This window comes from Vitis vinifera, chromosome 13 (assembly GCF_030704535.1).
Source record: "Vitis vinifera cultivar Pinot Noir 40024 chromosome 13, ASM3070453v1".
In the NCBI taxonomy this organism is placed as follows: domain Eukaryota; kingdom Viridiplantae; phylum Streptophyta; class Magnoliopsida; order Vitales; family Vitaceae; genus Vitis; species Vitis vinifera.
This window is the reverse complement of record NC_081817.1, coordinates 14,536,791-14,553,430: the sequence shown is the minus strand read 5'-3', so window position 1 is coordinate 14,553,430 and position 16,640 is coordinate 14,536,791. Positions and strand designations below refer to the sequence as shown.

At 34.7% G+C, this 16,640-nt stretch overlaps 1 protein-coding gene across 1 annotated transcript in view; it reads left to right on the top strand.

Moving 5' to 3' along the window:
• Positions 1-16,640, top strand: part of LOC100253247 (exocyst complex component EXO70A1) — a 33,831-nt gene that overhangs the window by 501 nt on the left and 16,690 nt on the right. The window contains exons 2-9 of the mRNA XM_002268074.5: positions 78-173; positions 5,737-5,942; positions 8,737-8,994; positions 10,564-10,702; positions 10,801-11,013; positions 13,796-14,001; positions 14,812-15,012; positions 15,114-15,213. Of these exons, the coding sequence (XP_002268110.1) occupies positions 78-173; positions 5,737-5,942; positions 8,737-8,994; positions 10,564-10,702; positions 10,801-11,013; positions 13,796-14,001; positions 14,812-15,012; positions 15,114-15,213 (1,419 nt within the window). The remainder of the gene's footprint in view (positions 1-77; positions 174-5,736; positions 5,943-8,736; positions 8,995-10,563; positions 10,703-10,800; positions 11,014-13,795; positions 14,002-14,811; positions 15,013-15,113; positions 15,214-16,640) is intronic.

Genomic DNA, 16,640 nt, shown 5'->3' with positions numbered 1-16,640 from the left:
CCTTATCTCGTGGGATCTCTGAGTGCCAATGGGTTGGCTTTTCCTTTTCTTACGGTTGCTAAATCTGGATTTTACAGATTAGAACGCATTCTATTCGAAGAGCTCATGAGAATATTGACAAGACTTTGAAGGCTGCCGAGGTTATATTGGCTCAATTCGACCTTTATCGTCAGGTTGGATTTTCAGTAGGCACTTAATTGGTTCAATTTACCGAGATTATTATTATCTGGTGGATTCCCTGCATGAACTTCATAGTTTATTCAATGTTGTTGTAGATTTTGGTTGCATTTAGATTTTATTCTTGATTATCCAATGGGTTAGTTTTTTGGGCCCTCTGTTGAGTCTTTTCCCTATTTCAATCTTATGATTCAATTTGAAGAAAATCTGATTGAGTATATTGGTGAGAATGTCCGGAAATAGTCATGGTTGTCAGATCAAATCTGATTTGGAATGTTGTTACTCACTTACTATTTTGACTAATATTACTTGCATTGTGCTTTTGAGGTTTTGAGCTGTGCTATGGTAGACTTGTGTGTTTGCTCGGTTATTAAACTTAAATGTGAGCTTCCTTATTTCTTTTTAAGAAGGAAAAAAACTATACATTTTTAATCTCTTATGTTAATTTTTTTGTGATTTAATCACCCATCTATTTTCTCCATTGTAATGCTACTAGAAGGCCTTGGGAAATGCCCTATGGAATGATGGGGAGTGGGGTAAACCACCAAACATGTTAAACCTTCTTGAAAGAATGAATAATCCCTGTAGATTGAATTCTGAAACTGGTAGAGTACATACAAATAAATATAAGGTTGATTATGCTACAAATACTTTGACTAAATTAGAAAACCTAATTACTAGGCAGATTTCTTGGAAAGAAACAAACCAAATGACTATTCAAAATCAATCGCAATATTTATAAACAAATTATAGTTAATCAGGTTTGGACATAATTTGTCAAATCTTCAAACACTTCCCTTCAAGTAGATGCACATTGTGTCTTGGATTCCTTAACTTGTCTAAGATTGATAAAAGACCATGTTTGGTAAATCGTTAGTCAAGTTGTTTGTGAGGTGCTTAATTAAGAAGAAATATGGTGTACAAATCTGCTAGTGATCTACTTTCTTTTTGATGAAATATGGATTAAATACTACATGTTTGGCATGATCATGGTGGATTAGGCTATGAGCTATATCTATGACTCCCCCCCCTTTTTTTTATGGATAAAAAATAATATATATCGAAAAGAGGCACCAAAAGAGCGACTTAAGGTACAAAACCTATACTCCCACCGCCAAAAAGTCTCAAAACAGTAGATTGATCTACAAAACAGGAAGGGCTCCAAGAGCCTCAATAAGAGCCTAACAATCAAAGAAACTAACTAGAGTCTGAGGACAACCATCTATAGACAACTTAGCCTTCGATCATAGAAAGCAAACAAAAGCACTTTTTAGCCTTTGGATGGAAAGCATGTCAGTATTGAAGGCAATTCTGTTTCTTGCCCTCCACATTGCCCAAAAGATGCATAAGGGGCCTGCTCTCCAACTGTTTTGTGCTTTTTATCAACAAAAGACCCATGCCAACCCAGTAGAGTCTCTCTAACCGATGAGGGAAGCACCCAAGACACCCTAAAAAGAGCAAAGAGCAACTCTCATAAGACCCTTGTCTTTAAGTGTGATTTTTAAACAGATTCAACATCTTTTTTTTTTTAGTTTTTATGGATCACTTCTACTAAGAAAACCAATCTCTTGGGATTCTTCCACAATGGTGCTCTAATGTGCTTTTCTAGTTTTCATCCTTGATTTTGCCCTCTTCCATCGATTCCCTTATTCCCACATTAGGGCTTGCCGCGAAGTATCCCACTGCAATAGTCATGCCAAAGCTTGTCTTTGTTCTTAGACTTCCTTCCTTATCCCTTGAAACTTGTTGGCTAGGAATTAGGCTTAATGACTGCTGAGTTAAAACTTTCTGGGGTCTGATTGTTGAATTTACCCAATGTTACTCCTTGATGGATTTCTTCTCCTTGTGTATAGGCAAAAACCTCTCTTAAGTATGGTAAAGGTTCTTTATCTAGCACTTGAACTTTGACTTGATCAAGCTTAGGATGAAGATCAACTAGAAATTTGAAGATCCTCTCTCATTCCATCATCTCCATCAACTTCTTTGTTTCAATTATAGATTACATCTTGACTTGTAGCCACAACCCTTTTAGAGTGTTATAATACTCCATGAAAGTAGATAATCCTTGCTTGGTGGAGTTTCTTTGGTGCTCTAACTTCAATTTTTGGATTGCTAGACCTATTATTAAATAGGTTTGAGTGTCCACCTTGTAGATCTCTCTTGAAGAAGTCAATAAGATACAAGTCTTATTGATCTTTGGTTGCATAGAGTTTAACCAAGACATGACCTTGATTTTTTTTTATTTTTTATTTTTTTGCATCCTAAGCCTCAAACTTAGGAACAATTGCTTTTGAGATGGGGGTAGTTCCTAATAACATATATGATTTTTCACTTACCCTTTAAAAGTAGTTCGACTGAGAAACTTTTGACTATTTGATTTTGAGATATTGATATGAAGGGTAGGATTTCCATTATGGACGGAAATGGGATTAGGCAAAATGTTTAGATGTTGTGGGCAACTAATGAAATAGTTTAGGAGATTTTTGACATAAGGAGGAATTTCTAGGGTTTGAGAAAAAGATATGGTAGATTTAAATTAGACAGTGAAGGTCAAGCATGATAATTGGCAAAGAAGGCCAAAAGAGAAGCTGGCAATGAAGGCTTAGAAGAAGGTTAAGATGTAATACCATTTGTTAGGATCAAGGCATTAGCCATCTCATTTGAAAACCAATTGACTAACACTGTGTAGCTCCAACGGGTTGGTCTAACCTAGAGAGTTTGTTTGTTTTTACTTTGTAGCTTCTTGTTTTCGTATTCTTGTTGTTTAGTTTTTCTTTGGTGGGAGGATTCCTCATCCTTCTCTTGTACTTCTTATTTTTATCAATATATCTCTTTGTCGTTTCCTATCAAAAAACCAATTGACTATCAGTGAGTTCAAACTAAATCTCTTTATATGGTTCAACATCAGATTCATTTTAGGGCTTAACCGCCTCAAGGCTCATTATGAGGCTTAACCATCTCATAACCATCTCACAACACATTTATTTTCAGGTTTTTTTTCCTCCTCTTGAGGCTTGTACAAGCACCTATCCTAGGGTTTTTTTCCATCCTAAGGATTATAACAAGGTCTAACCATCCTAGGGCCTACAGACCCATCCTGGGGTTTTTAGGGTCTTTTCTTGAGTCGCCATTTTTGGGGAAGGACATACTTGATTGACTAAAAACCTCTCGCTAACATTCGTGACTCGAACCCATGACATGACTTTGATACAATGAAGAAGTGAATAATTTATCTTTGTATTAAATTCCAAATGTGTAGAATACTGATAAATATACACAAAGATTGACGAGGATACAAGTAATTTTGACCTAGATCATGAAACCTAATTATTAGGCTGATTTATGGGGAAGAGATATACAAAAAATAAAATAAAAAAAATGATAGCAATATTCATAGAAAAATTATAATTAATTGAATCTGGACATAATTTTTCAATTCTTTCAACACATCTAGTGCCTATTTTATGGAGGAAACCTAGCATTAATGGTGGGCTTGGTTAGCCTTTCAGAAGAATACAATAACTATTGTTGATTCTCAGAAAAAAATGCATTTTTTTTTCCATTCACTTAGTCTCATAATTACCTGGTAAAATAGAACTTTTGGGGATATTTGAAGACAAATCAACCCAATCTTTGTTGCTGAGTTTTCATTTTTTTTCCCTCCAAAACAAATGATGGAGTTTACTCAGTGGTTGTTTTGGCTTATTTTCTTCTCTCTGCTGTGTTTTTATGCTCCTTTATTTTTGTTTTGCCCCCTCTTTTTGTATCTCTGTGGCATAGGATTTTTTTCCCCTTTGAGTTGTTACTTATTTTATTTAATTTTTATTTCTTCTCAATATTTATTTTGTTGATTTTTTCTTTTTCTTCAAAAATTTATCGTCACAACTTGGATCCTGGAGATCTAAAGACTTGATGACTGAGCTGCTTAAAGGGTTCTAGGGTCAAAATGCAAGGTTAAAAGTGAGATTTACAGTGTAATTTTAGTGAAAAAGATTAGTTTTAAAAAGGTTTTGAACTTCGTGTGAATTGGATGCAAAGGGGATTAAAAGGAAGGGGAAAAGAGTTGGAGGACCTATATGGTTGATCCTCAAAAGGATGATTCCAGATGGCCCTGGTAGCCATCCCAGGATTCCCAGCCTAGTTATTGAAAGTATTTTTGGGCCTTTTACCTAGGAATATGCACAAAAACTGCAACTATGTCCCTGATTTTCAATCTTTGTGAGGACAAAATCTCTTCCTCCTTTTACAACTCCACCAGAAGATTGGTGTTCTCATAACACAGGTTGACCAACAATGGTGCAAATATTCTCATGCCTAATCCTGCATTTTATTGACACATAACTCAGCTAACTCCCGCAATTTATCAACACATAACGCAGCTTATATTCTCATTATTCACCATAAGTGTCATTGTTAACAATGAGACATATATTGACAGCATGAATATGTAGGCAATTCATCTACCAATTTAGTCATACTATCTTCATATCAATGTTCTATCAATATTTAGAGTCCAACATAATCTCATCCAAACAATCAGTATTACCCAATATTACTTTCTACATCATTTGAACAACTGCATCCATCCATGCAATTATTATAATGTAATGAATCATCAGTTGCGTGAAATTTTAACTTCTAAACACTATCATAGTAATTACACAAGCTATACGTATCTCCCTACATTCCACGATCAGTAGTCAGAGTTCTCCATTCTTTCCTGGATTTGTCAATCTAAACTAAAATGCGTTAGTAAGAATCATCCCAGATTTAACTTGTAGAAAAAATGAGATACATGGAATGTAAAAACAAACCTGAAAGTGAATGGGTTTAAAAATGATTTGGTGACTAAGGTAGAGATGCACTTTAGGCATGGACTTATCTCTATCACAATGCTAAATGACTGGCAAACTTACCCAAGCAGTCATCAGAAAATTGCAGTAGACTTGCTGGAAACCTCCTCATTCGTGACATTTTCACCTCAAGCTTCTGAAACCCAATACAAAATGAGGCCTCTGGTTTTCCATATACTTTATGTGTCAAGCACAGAAGTGTTTCCAAAAATACTCTCCACTTGATTTAGTCTACAGATTCAGACTAACAACTGTTGTTTAACTTCGTTTTAGTAATATTTTTTGCAGCTCCAACAAACACTAGGTACAAGCCAGTGGAGACAATTCACCACTGAATTTATTTACTGTTAATTTCTCCCTTGAATTCCATGAAACATTAATTGGCTCTTGTAAAAAATTTTGGACTTCAAATGTATTTTTTATTTAGTTAATGAATGATTTTTTATTTTATTTTTTATTTAATTTTTTTTATATAGTTTTCATTTCTTTAATTTATTTGGAAGATACGATTCCATCATGAGTAGAAAGTTCATACTCTGATGTATAATTATGATGAATGGGCTGAGAGTCAGCCTTATTGACTTCCAGATTCTTTTCCTATTAAGCTTTCATGGTATGGAGGTCTTTAACTTCTGGCACAGAATGTTCCTTTTGATGCAGATTTCTTTTTTATTGTTGTTGAAAATATTATTATTTCAACTTGTAGGCAGAGGGTAAAGTACTCAGAGGGCCACAGGAGGACCTAGAAAGTTACTTGGAATCTATTGATCAGCTAAGAAGCAATATTCGTTTTTTTAGCAGCAACAAAAGCTTCAAGAGTAATGATGGGGTGGTCAACCATGCAAATAATTTACTTGCCAAGGCAATTTCTAAGCTAGAAGAGGAGTTTAAGCAACTCTTATCATCTTACAGGTTTCTGTCATGCATAGCAGTGCTTTTTATTTGTGTATCTGGCAAGCATTTTTTTTTAAACTTTAATTAAAAATCTGGGTTAACTTGTTATACTTCTATACTTCCATTCTACAATGCTATCTCACATTTAAAGCCTCAATGTTCATTTTCTTTTAATTGAATTCGCTATAAGTTTTTCAGGGAGCTGAAATCAAGGACATTATTGCTTGTTTCTGCTTCCTTGTCTTGTAAAATGTGTTGGGCTTCTTTTCCTGTAGTGTAAATAATTGTGAAAAGCCTTGGTTTTGATAAGTAAGGCTAGCCTATAGCTGTTTGAGTCTTTGTCCCAAGACATTCAAGTGCCTTTGAGTTTGATCAAAAAGACTAAACTCATAAGAAGTTCTGTAGAGTAAGCGTCCACACTACACAGTATCCATATATTGGTTGCTTTCTTACGCCAATCCTGGCACTCACTGTGGACCTCCCTGCCATGTGGCTTCTCTTTGGAAACCTGGGAAGCTTGGGAATAGGACGTATTGTCAGGAATCATAGGATTGAGACAATTCTTGCCTATTTGTTTTAGGATGCTATATAGGAAGAAGATTAGAATGAATTTGGAAGGTTCAACAAAATATCTTTCCTTTATATTATTAATCTACTAACATAGAGGGAGTCTTCCATAAGGTTTCTTGGGTAAAGGAAAAGAGAGTGGATGTTGGAGTAATGCTCATCTCTTGGAAGAGGTGTTTGCTAGATTAGCTGGTGTTGAGAAAGAAAATTAACAAATTCATGTATAGGCAAAGTGAGGAACTGATTTCTTGCCCAGAAGAGAGGTGTTTACTGGTCTCAATTTTTGGTGATGCTACTCTCTTGATTTCTATTTTCCTTTCTCTTTTATTTAGAAAATTCTTGTTTCTTGATGAAAAGATTTTCCATTTTTGTGTTATTTATGCAAAGTTTTTATTTGTCATTAAATTAATTCAAAATCAAGGTCAGTATTTAAAAGCAATTTGGAGTTCATATTGTATAGCTTTTAAGTTACTGACTCTAAATGTTGGGTTGAATTCTTCTTGCATCCTCCTGTTTTGGGTATAACAAAGTTTTAAATTGCTTCCTTCCTTAATACTCTCTGAATATTGAGAGGGAAAATTTTGAGCTATGCTTTATCATTTGTATGATTTCTAATGATTTATTTCTTTTTAAATTGGCTCCTTCCTCAACACTCTTTGCATTTTACGAGGGAAAATTGAGTTTTGATCTATCATTTGTATGATTTAGAACGATTTATTTGTTTTGAAAGTTCATAACTCTTTCATTTGTGTTCTAAACTAGTTTTTTTGCCTCTAGTGGGCTCCATGAAGTTAATATCTATGATGTTCCTCGAGTAACCTAAGACAACTTGGGATTGGAGGTATTGGATAACTAATTTTTCTGAAGTTTAAGTTTCTAGGATTTGGACCCACAATGTATATCATTCTCTTCAAGACCCTCTTTCACATATGACCTCATACCTACATATAGTGAGATACACATGCCCAAAGGTAAACAAACTAGGATAACCTCCTTTGGGAATACATAACTCCCCACCAAACAAGCTTTAATGCCATATTGGACAACTAATTTTCCAAAAAGCTTAAGTTTGTAGGATTTGGGCCCATAGTGTGTGTTATGCTATCCAACAGGAGAAATGTTTAGAGATCATTGTGGTATAGTGTTGAGAGGTTTTTCTAGACTAGAGAGCTTGTTCGTAGTTTTCACTTTGTAGCGTCTTGTTCTTTTATTGTTATTGTTTAGTTTTTTCTTTGGTGGGAGGATTCCTCATCCTTTTTTTGTACTTCTTTTTTCTATCAATATATCTATTTATTGTTTCCTATCAAAAATAAAATAAAAAATATAACTCTTTTAGAAGGTTTGTTGCAAACTAAAGTTCTGTGTCTTTCTAACTTATAGGCTGAGAGTGACTTTACTACTGTCATTTCATGGATATCCAAGAAGGAAATATGTCCATCAAATCATTGATATTGCTAGTGACTTCGATTTTCTTTCAATCGGATTCTGCATGTACTAACCAATTAGAGGATCATTTAGCCAAGAAAGGGGTATCTTTTGTAAGAGACTTTTTACCCTCTGGATTTGTGCAATGTGGTTTTGGACTGTATTTAGCTTTGTTATGTTAGGGTGCAATAATGTCACTCATAAGTTTGGGAATGGGTCACTCAAATGATGACTTTTAGAAAAGGACTGTAGGCTATAAAGTTTTGATTTTATCTTTGACACCAATAATTTGTTTTCAGATCAGATGGTCAAAGTTTGATCCAATAATTAGTATCAAATCTAAGGTCATAGGTTCAAGTAACAGGAGCATCATATTCATGGAAGGATTGTTGGGGAGTAAGCTACTCTTAAACTTGGACGAGCCATCCAAATGATGACTCTTACAATAGGCTCACAAAGTATAATGTTGAGTGTCATAAAAGTTTTGACCTAATCTCATTAGAGACCAATTACTTTTAGATGCAATAGTCAAATCCCGATTCAACAATTTCCTTTATAAGATTTGCAACTTGTTTTGCTTTCTTGGAAGTGGTTTAGTCATACTTTTCCTTTTAGATCCATATTTTGTAAATCTTGGAAGGACTTTGCATCATTTTTTTGTGCTTATTGTAATCAACTCTCCTGATTAGTTTGTTTATAATATTGAAACTCTGCCCATGATCTTCACATGGGATGTTGGTTTGTGCAATGATGCAATTGGTCTAGCCACACAAGCTGCAATTATTAACTTATTTTGTTCTATTTTTGTTGTGGATATCAGCAAACCTGTGGAGCCTGACCGTCTCTTTGATGGTCTCCCCAACTCACTGCGACCCTCCTCAGGATCTCCAGGAAACCAGGCTGACTCTAGCATTAAGGCTCTGTCCAACAATCATTCTGAGCACCAGAACAGTAACTTAGAAACTGCTGTTTATACACCTCCAACTCTTATACCACCTAGGGTTCTGCCATTGCTGCATGATTTAGCCCAACAAATGGTTCAAGCGGGGCACCAACAGCAGTTACTGAAGATTTACAGGTATAGCGATCCATTCTGCTGCAGAGTAATATGATATTGGCTTACTTCGTGTAATCTACATGCCATTTGTGGGAGCAGATCAATCATTTTAAGTTTTGATATGGTACTGAGGTTGCATAAAGTTGTAAGTAGCTTATGGTTTGTTGGCTAAAATAAGACATTCCTGAGGAAATTTTAAACTATGCACAAAGATCTCAAAACAAAAGTGATAACAAAATCCAAAGCTCTGATGTGGGCTCTCCTGTTTTTCAATACTTTGATGTGGTGGGCAATTGTTCACAATTACCCTTGTCCCAGTTGTTAAAGAACATCAACATACAAGCTGATCAAAGGCCTTGGGCCATATAATATGCTGCCCATGTATCTGCAGCAGTTTGAACACAGATAATAGTTTGCCTGTAGATTATCTAAGCTTTGATTTGAACAATGCATAAATTATGCATGTTAATGGGATATATTATGAAGTTATTACCCGTTTCAATTTTTTCTTAACTAGTGTTTATCAGGCTGTGATGCCCATTGAACATGTTAGGGTTGTTATAGGATGCCCAATGTATATTAGTTGGCTTATAAACTACAACTTTTATGGTTGTTCCACAGATATGAACACATGCAAGCAAGCATGCAAGTAAGCATTTTTATGTACAACGTGCAGACAGAAGCATAGGTTTCACTTTTGAACAGAAAATCCATAAATATCTATAGATCATAGATCAGAAGCCATAAAACTTTAGCTTGATAATGGAAGTTAACAGAATGCCATTCTTCAAATATTCTTGAAAAATGATGTCTAAAAATCTTAAAAATTGGAAATGATGCAGAAAGTTACTTTTCTCTAGAAATTATAGATACAGTCTACTTCCATCCCACTCTTTTACCAACAGAGTGAATGCAGGGCTGCAGTAACCTTTCCCTCATATGTCCAGCACCATGTTGTTGAACTTTGTGCAGAAGAATATAAAGATTTTATGTTTTTTAAGTGAGCATGCTGAAGTTATTACTATTGTTTTTCTCTTTTAATTTTTTTATAATTTGGAAATTGATGCCTGATAAACATGTTGGATTGGATAACTATGCAATGGCTAATGCAGTTTTATTTGCCTAACTGGAGAACTTCTAATGCTTGTACCACACATCTGCATGTGTAGTTGTGATCCTTTATCTAGATTTGGGATTTATCATCTTTGATACTTTTTCTCCGGCCTTTTTTTGTTGGAGCAGAAACCCATGTTTTCTGTAGCCTACTCCAATGTGGAACTAACAGGTGTCAAACATGAGTAATCTCCAAAATCTAGAGAAAGGGACAGAATTATGTGCATGTATGCCTGCACATGGATATGTGATGTACTATATTTAAACATATGTGTGTATTTGAGTGCATGTTTGTGTTTTGTGTGTGGTTGGGAGAGGGAGGTTGTGGGGGAACTGATACAAGAGGTTACACTTGAAAGGTTGGGTAAAGAATAAAGTGGCCATTACATAGCCAATCTAACAGGTTATTTTACCTCATTTATCTCCTCTTATATCAAAAAATTTGCAAAAATTATGTTGCTCTTTTATTGTATTTAGGGACACCCGTTCTTCAGTTTTTGAAGAAAGCCTCCGCAAATTGGGTGTGGAAAAGCTTAGCAAAGATGATGTTCAGAAGATGCAATGGGAGGTTTTGGAGGCTAAGATTGGGAATTGGATTCATTTCATGCGGATTGCTGTAAGAATATATGTCAAATTTGCGGGAATTTAGGTGTATTAAATTTGCATGCATTTATGTATATCTGCTCTTCCAATTCTGTTATTTTACATAAACAGGTTAAACTATTGTTTGCTGGGGAACGAAAAGTTTGTGATCAAATATTTCAAGGCTTTGATTCACTCAGTGATCAGTGTTTTGCTGAAGTTACTGCAAGTAGTGTTTCGGTGCTACTTAGTTTTGGTGAGGCTATTGCTAGAAGCAAGAGATCCCCAGAAAAATTATTTGTGCTTCTAGACATGTATGAGATAATGCGGGAACTTCACTCAGAGGTATGATTAATGCCACATATCCATAAACCATGCACTGGGTTCATGACTGGTTGGCATAACATTAATGGGACCTAGGGAGAAGAGCCAGGCACAAACATCTTTATCCTGTTTAATTTTATTTTGCATGAATTTTTAAGATGTTTAAAAGGATTTTTCTGGGCCAAAATGAACAAGCTCATTGATGCCACTTAGGTGAGGCTGAAACTACATATTTGTCAATCTGTTTTAGGCAAAATGTATTAAAATATTAGAACTCATAAAGATTTTTATAAATTTCATAATATGAGCATCAAAATGAAAACCTTATATATCCTGACAATTTGGGATTGGTTTCTTCTAAATCATCAAAGAGGGGAAAAAATTTGCCAAACTGATGGGCTTTGTTTCCTTGACTTGCTGTACATTATGACTGAGATGTGATCCAGATGGCTTTTGGTCATGGTGCATCTATATCTCATCTATTAGATCCAACTTTGTTGCTATTATTCAAATCATATGGATTGGATATTACATCAAATAACTATGAGAAGGAAGGAAAGAAGTATTAGGATTTTTTAGCTGTAGGAAATAGAGATAGGTAGGAAGAGATATGGTTAGTGATGCACATCCATAAATCACACACTTGGTTCACTAATTGGCACAATGGGACCCAGGTAGATGGAAAAACTAGGTGAAACCATTTTATCAAGTTTCATTTTGTTTGTTTTGGATAACTTTCTAAAATATTAAAGGATTTTTCTGGGCTGAAACAAACAAACCAAGGATCATATGCCCTCAGATTGGGCAGTAAGGGTTAGTCTACAGAATCCACCATTTAAATTTCTAATGTCTTTTCTTGGAGTTAGAGGAAATGCATTTAGGTGCACTGACATGCAGGTCTGAGAATATTAATTTTGGATCCCTAAGGCAATGTTTTAAATGGCTATCCTCAAGGTGAGTCTATGCAAATTAGCCTTGAGGCTGTAGCCTCAATATAGGGTAATCGAAGCTTAAGTCTCACCTTGTTAAGGCTTATAGCCTCCAGCCCATTGAGGCTTAAGGCTCAAATAATCTAAATGTTTTAATGGGTTTAGGGCCTTCATGACATTTTGTATACATTTTACAAAAAGATTTAAGCTTCAATGTTTTTAATGAGTTGTATTTCACAGGAATTTGATATAGATTTATAAGTTTTATCTTATGTCCAAAATGGGGGTTAAACTTTTGTAAAAAAGGGCTTTGTTGATCACAAATTAATCCTTTAAATGAAAAAGAAACAAAGATATTGAAAAGGAGAATAAAAGAATTATTAGCTTATCATTGAGCTTATTATTGCAATTAATGGATGAAAAAGAAGAATGTTTTGACATTAACACTGATGGAGAGGATAGAGGATAATAAGGCCATTGGAAATAATTATAATTCATTGGATGACTCTACTAGTGATAGTCATTATAATGTCATAAGACAACTGGATTTTAGAAGAGAGAAAGAGGAACTAAATTGGAAACTATTGATAATGACATAATTAATTTGGTTATTATGAATTGTATGATTTTATGATTTTTTGATCTTTTCTTTTCTTTTTATTATTTATTATTATTTTTATTTGTTTAAATTGAGGCTTACACCTTGTTTTGCCTTAGGGTTTACACTTGACCTCATTTAGGCAAAGTGCCTCAAGACAGTCCTTAGCCTTTTAAAACATTGCCCTAAGGACAAATAATTGATTATACATTAAAGCAATTTATGCAAATGGCTCCCTTGAAACAAATTATTTTATACACACACAAACACAAACATGCATACATATGTCTGTGTGTGTGTGTTTAAATCAGTTATAATATAAACAGCAACAATAACAAAGCCTAAAGTCCAACTATGGAGTTTTGGTTATGTGAATTTTGTCAAATAAATAATTAAAACAACGAGCATCTGTTTTCAATGAATTGATGAACATTATGATTGGCATGTAAGCTAGATGGCTTTTGGTCATAGTATCATGTGTCTATATCCGTTCTATTAGATCCATTCTCCCTCCTGTTCTCCAATCATACAGATTGGATGTTAACAGCTAACAACTTCAAGAAAGAAAGAAAGAAATAGTAGGATTTTTAAGCTATTGGAAATGTAGGAGTGGGTCATGAATAACCAACCTATTTGCTTAAATTCTATTTATTTATTTTTTGTGCTTTAACAAACCTGGCTCAAGTGGTAAAGGGTTGGGTGGGTTTAAGGGAGGTTCTAGGTTCAAGTTCCTCAATTGCCAAATTTTAACTTGGAGCACCATTTTATATATTTAACTTTTAAGTTATCTTTTTCTATCTTAGTAATCCATATTGCTGCTTTTTTTTTTGATCTTGTTCATCTACCGCTTAAACATTTTATTTTTCACAATGAGATCTGTTTTCCTTCTAAAAACAATATAAAAATTAGTTAACGCTGAAGAAGCCTTTCTAAGGACATTCTGATCATAAGTTTTTGTGACATTTCTTCATTTTGTGGTTTCTAATTGTTATCTTTTTAGTTGTAAATTGCTTCTGATTAATTTTTTAAATAGTTCCTGGTCATATAGGCACTTAAGCCATTTGTTTTTAAATTTGTTGCGTGGGGTGGGTAAGGGATTAGATTACTGATGTATTCAATTCATCAATCTCTTTTTGGGCTTTTCTTTGCATTTAATTCATCCTGCTCAATTAACATGGCCACAATGTCCTGCCTATTTGACTAGGTTCGAAACTTTGAATTGTGCTTCAGATTCATGTATTATCTGGAAATTATTATTATTTTTTTTTATTGGCAGATAGAAACAATTTTCAAGGGCAAAGCTTGCACTGAAATTAGAGAATCTGCATTGGGTTTGACAAAGCGGCTGGCCCAGACTGCTCAAGAAACCTTTGGTGATTTTGAAGAAGCAGTTGAAAAAGATGCAACAAAAACTGCTGTGTCTGATGGAACTGTTCATCCTTTGACAAGCTATGTGATCAACTATGTGAAGTTTCTTTTTGAGTAAGCCCCTCTGACTGTGTTGCTATCTTCTAGCTCCATTCTTTTGGGCAAGACAGATAACAGTTTCATCCATGCTAATTGGTGGTATTTCTATTAGGGTGAAAAAAGGGTAAAATAGATCTAACATGATATGATGTGATCCAAAGTACCCTTACAAACATGGTGGTCTACCATAGCACTGAATACTAGGGGTTTGTGAAACAAATTTTAATTTTCTAGGAAAGAGGTAAATATATTGCATAAAGCAATGCAATAATTTTCTTAATTGAACAGACGAAACTCATCTTTCCTTGAGGATTGAATATGTCACAAACTATACCTCAGAAAAATAAAAACTAGAAAACATACCTTGCATCTCTAAGCATCTGTAAGCTCAAATAGAAAGACACAAAAAATAAATAAGTGAATGAAGAAAAAGGGAAAAATTCTCCAAATGTAATGAGAGAGAATTCTCTCTGAGTTTTGAACTCAAAAAATGGGAAAAGAAATGTTAAGGTGATTTGAATTCCTACAGTCACTTACATTTTACATTTAAGATGATACACATCTGTTTCACTGACGTCTCATTACACTCTGATGCGCCTGTGTCATGTTTTGGGATATATTGAACTGGTACTGGATTGTGGTTATTCGATTAGTATCTGAAGCATGGTAGCGATATCTATAAGAAGCAGTTTTGTCTTGAACCTACATGTTAGATGTATCCTGATGTTTTCTAGGCCCCATGCATGAACAAATATTTCTCTTGCTGCTTTTTGCTTCCCCTTTTTTCCTGATATTATATTAAAATAAAATTGCATATATTTACAGCTATCAATCAACACTGAAGCAACTCTTTCAAGAATTCGAAAACGAAAAAGAAACGACTTCTCAGTTAGCATCAGTAACAATGCGAATAATGCATGCTCTTCAAACCAATTTGGATGGGAAATCTAAGCAGTATAAAGATCCTGCTTTGACTCACTTATTTCTTATGAACAATATTCACTACATGGTCCGATCTGTGCGTAGGTTTGTTTCTAGACTTCTGTACTTCCAAACTTCCTTTTGAAATGTTATAAGTTTGTCTTCCATGCAGATCACTGATAGTGCTTTTGATGTGTTGTTTTCAGGTCTGAAGCCAAAGATTTATTAGGGGATGATTGGGTGCAAAGACATCGAAGGATTGTGCAGCAGCATGCAAATCAGTACAAGAGGAATGCCTGGGCAAAGGTATTCTCTGACCCAATTGAATGAAATCAGTAGAGGAGTGCTCTAAGGAATTGTATTTTTTATTTTTATTTTATTTTTTATGAGAAACAAAAAAGGTATTAATTACTATAAAGAAATCACAAGAAGGATGAGAAATCCTCCCCATAAAATACAAACTTGATCAAAAGACCTAAAACAAACCTCCACTTTACAAGGGGATTTGTACAAAACAAACATGCAAGTATTACATCACCAAAAACTCATCTAGGCTCCTCGCAAAGTAGGCTCAACCCTAAGGTGTATATACGGAAAGTTAAATAAGCTTAATGACATTCAAGGGGATGACTTTAGAAACGTTAGTACAAGAGGCTAAAAAAGAAATAAAGAAATGAAGTAATCTTCCAAAGGGTTTTGCCTCTAGTAGAGTTCCTATAGCACATAAAAAAAATAATCTTCATATCACAAACACTCCTTGGTTGAACCCACACCATCCCAACATTTGAGAATAGCCTGTGCCATAACCCCAAAGTAATCAAATAATGTAGGAAGAGATGATCAATTGTCTCGCTACCTCCCTACATAGGATGGACCAATCAAGACTAAGAGCTTTGAAAGGTCTTTTTAATTATAGCATATCATTGGTATTTACCTTCATATGTGCCTCTGACTAAGCAACGACCTTGACCTTAGATGAGACTCTTTATTTCCACTAAAATTCAGTTTGATGGAAAGAAATTGAACTTGATAAATTGGACAAGGTTTAGAAAAAAGATTTTACTGAGAATACTCTTCAAAAAAGAAGGTACCCAAGCTTTCACATTTGGAACTGATGGGGTCAAATGTACACAGGAACAAGAAGTCATTAGTCTTTTAAGATCCTCAATCTCTAAATCAGTTAGGTTTCAATGGAAAATAAGATTCCAAGAAAAAGAGGCAGCATTATCAATGATAGTTGAAATGGAGAGGTTTCTAACTGTGGCAACTCTGAAAAGTCTTGGAAATTGTAAACACAAAGGTTGATCCCCCCACCACACATCTTCCTAAAAACAAATTTTGGTTCCTTTACTCACCACAAAGCGAGTGTGTGTAGAAAAAAACTCAGAAAATAAATGCAATGGCCTTCCAAGGCAACAATGTGATCATCTGACCATGTTATTGACATGTCACCCATTAGGATGTGCCTTGTAGATACTTAAAATAACTTGATGCCAAAGGATGAAACTTTCCTTAGGGTACCTCCAAAGCCACTTCCTTAATAAAACCAGATTCCTTAGAGCAATTTTCCTTAACCCTAAACCACCGAACTCCTTATGCTTACACATGAGATCTCAATTGACAAGATGATCCCATTTACCCTCCACAAAACCCAAGCATAAAATTAAGATAAATGGGGTGAGGCTTACAGAGGAACAAGAAGTGAGGGAAGGAATAGTAAATGCTTACCAGCA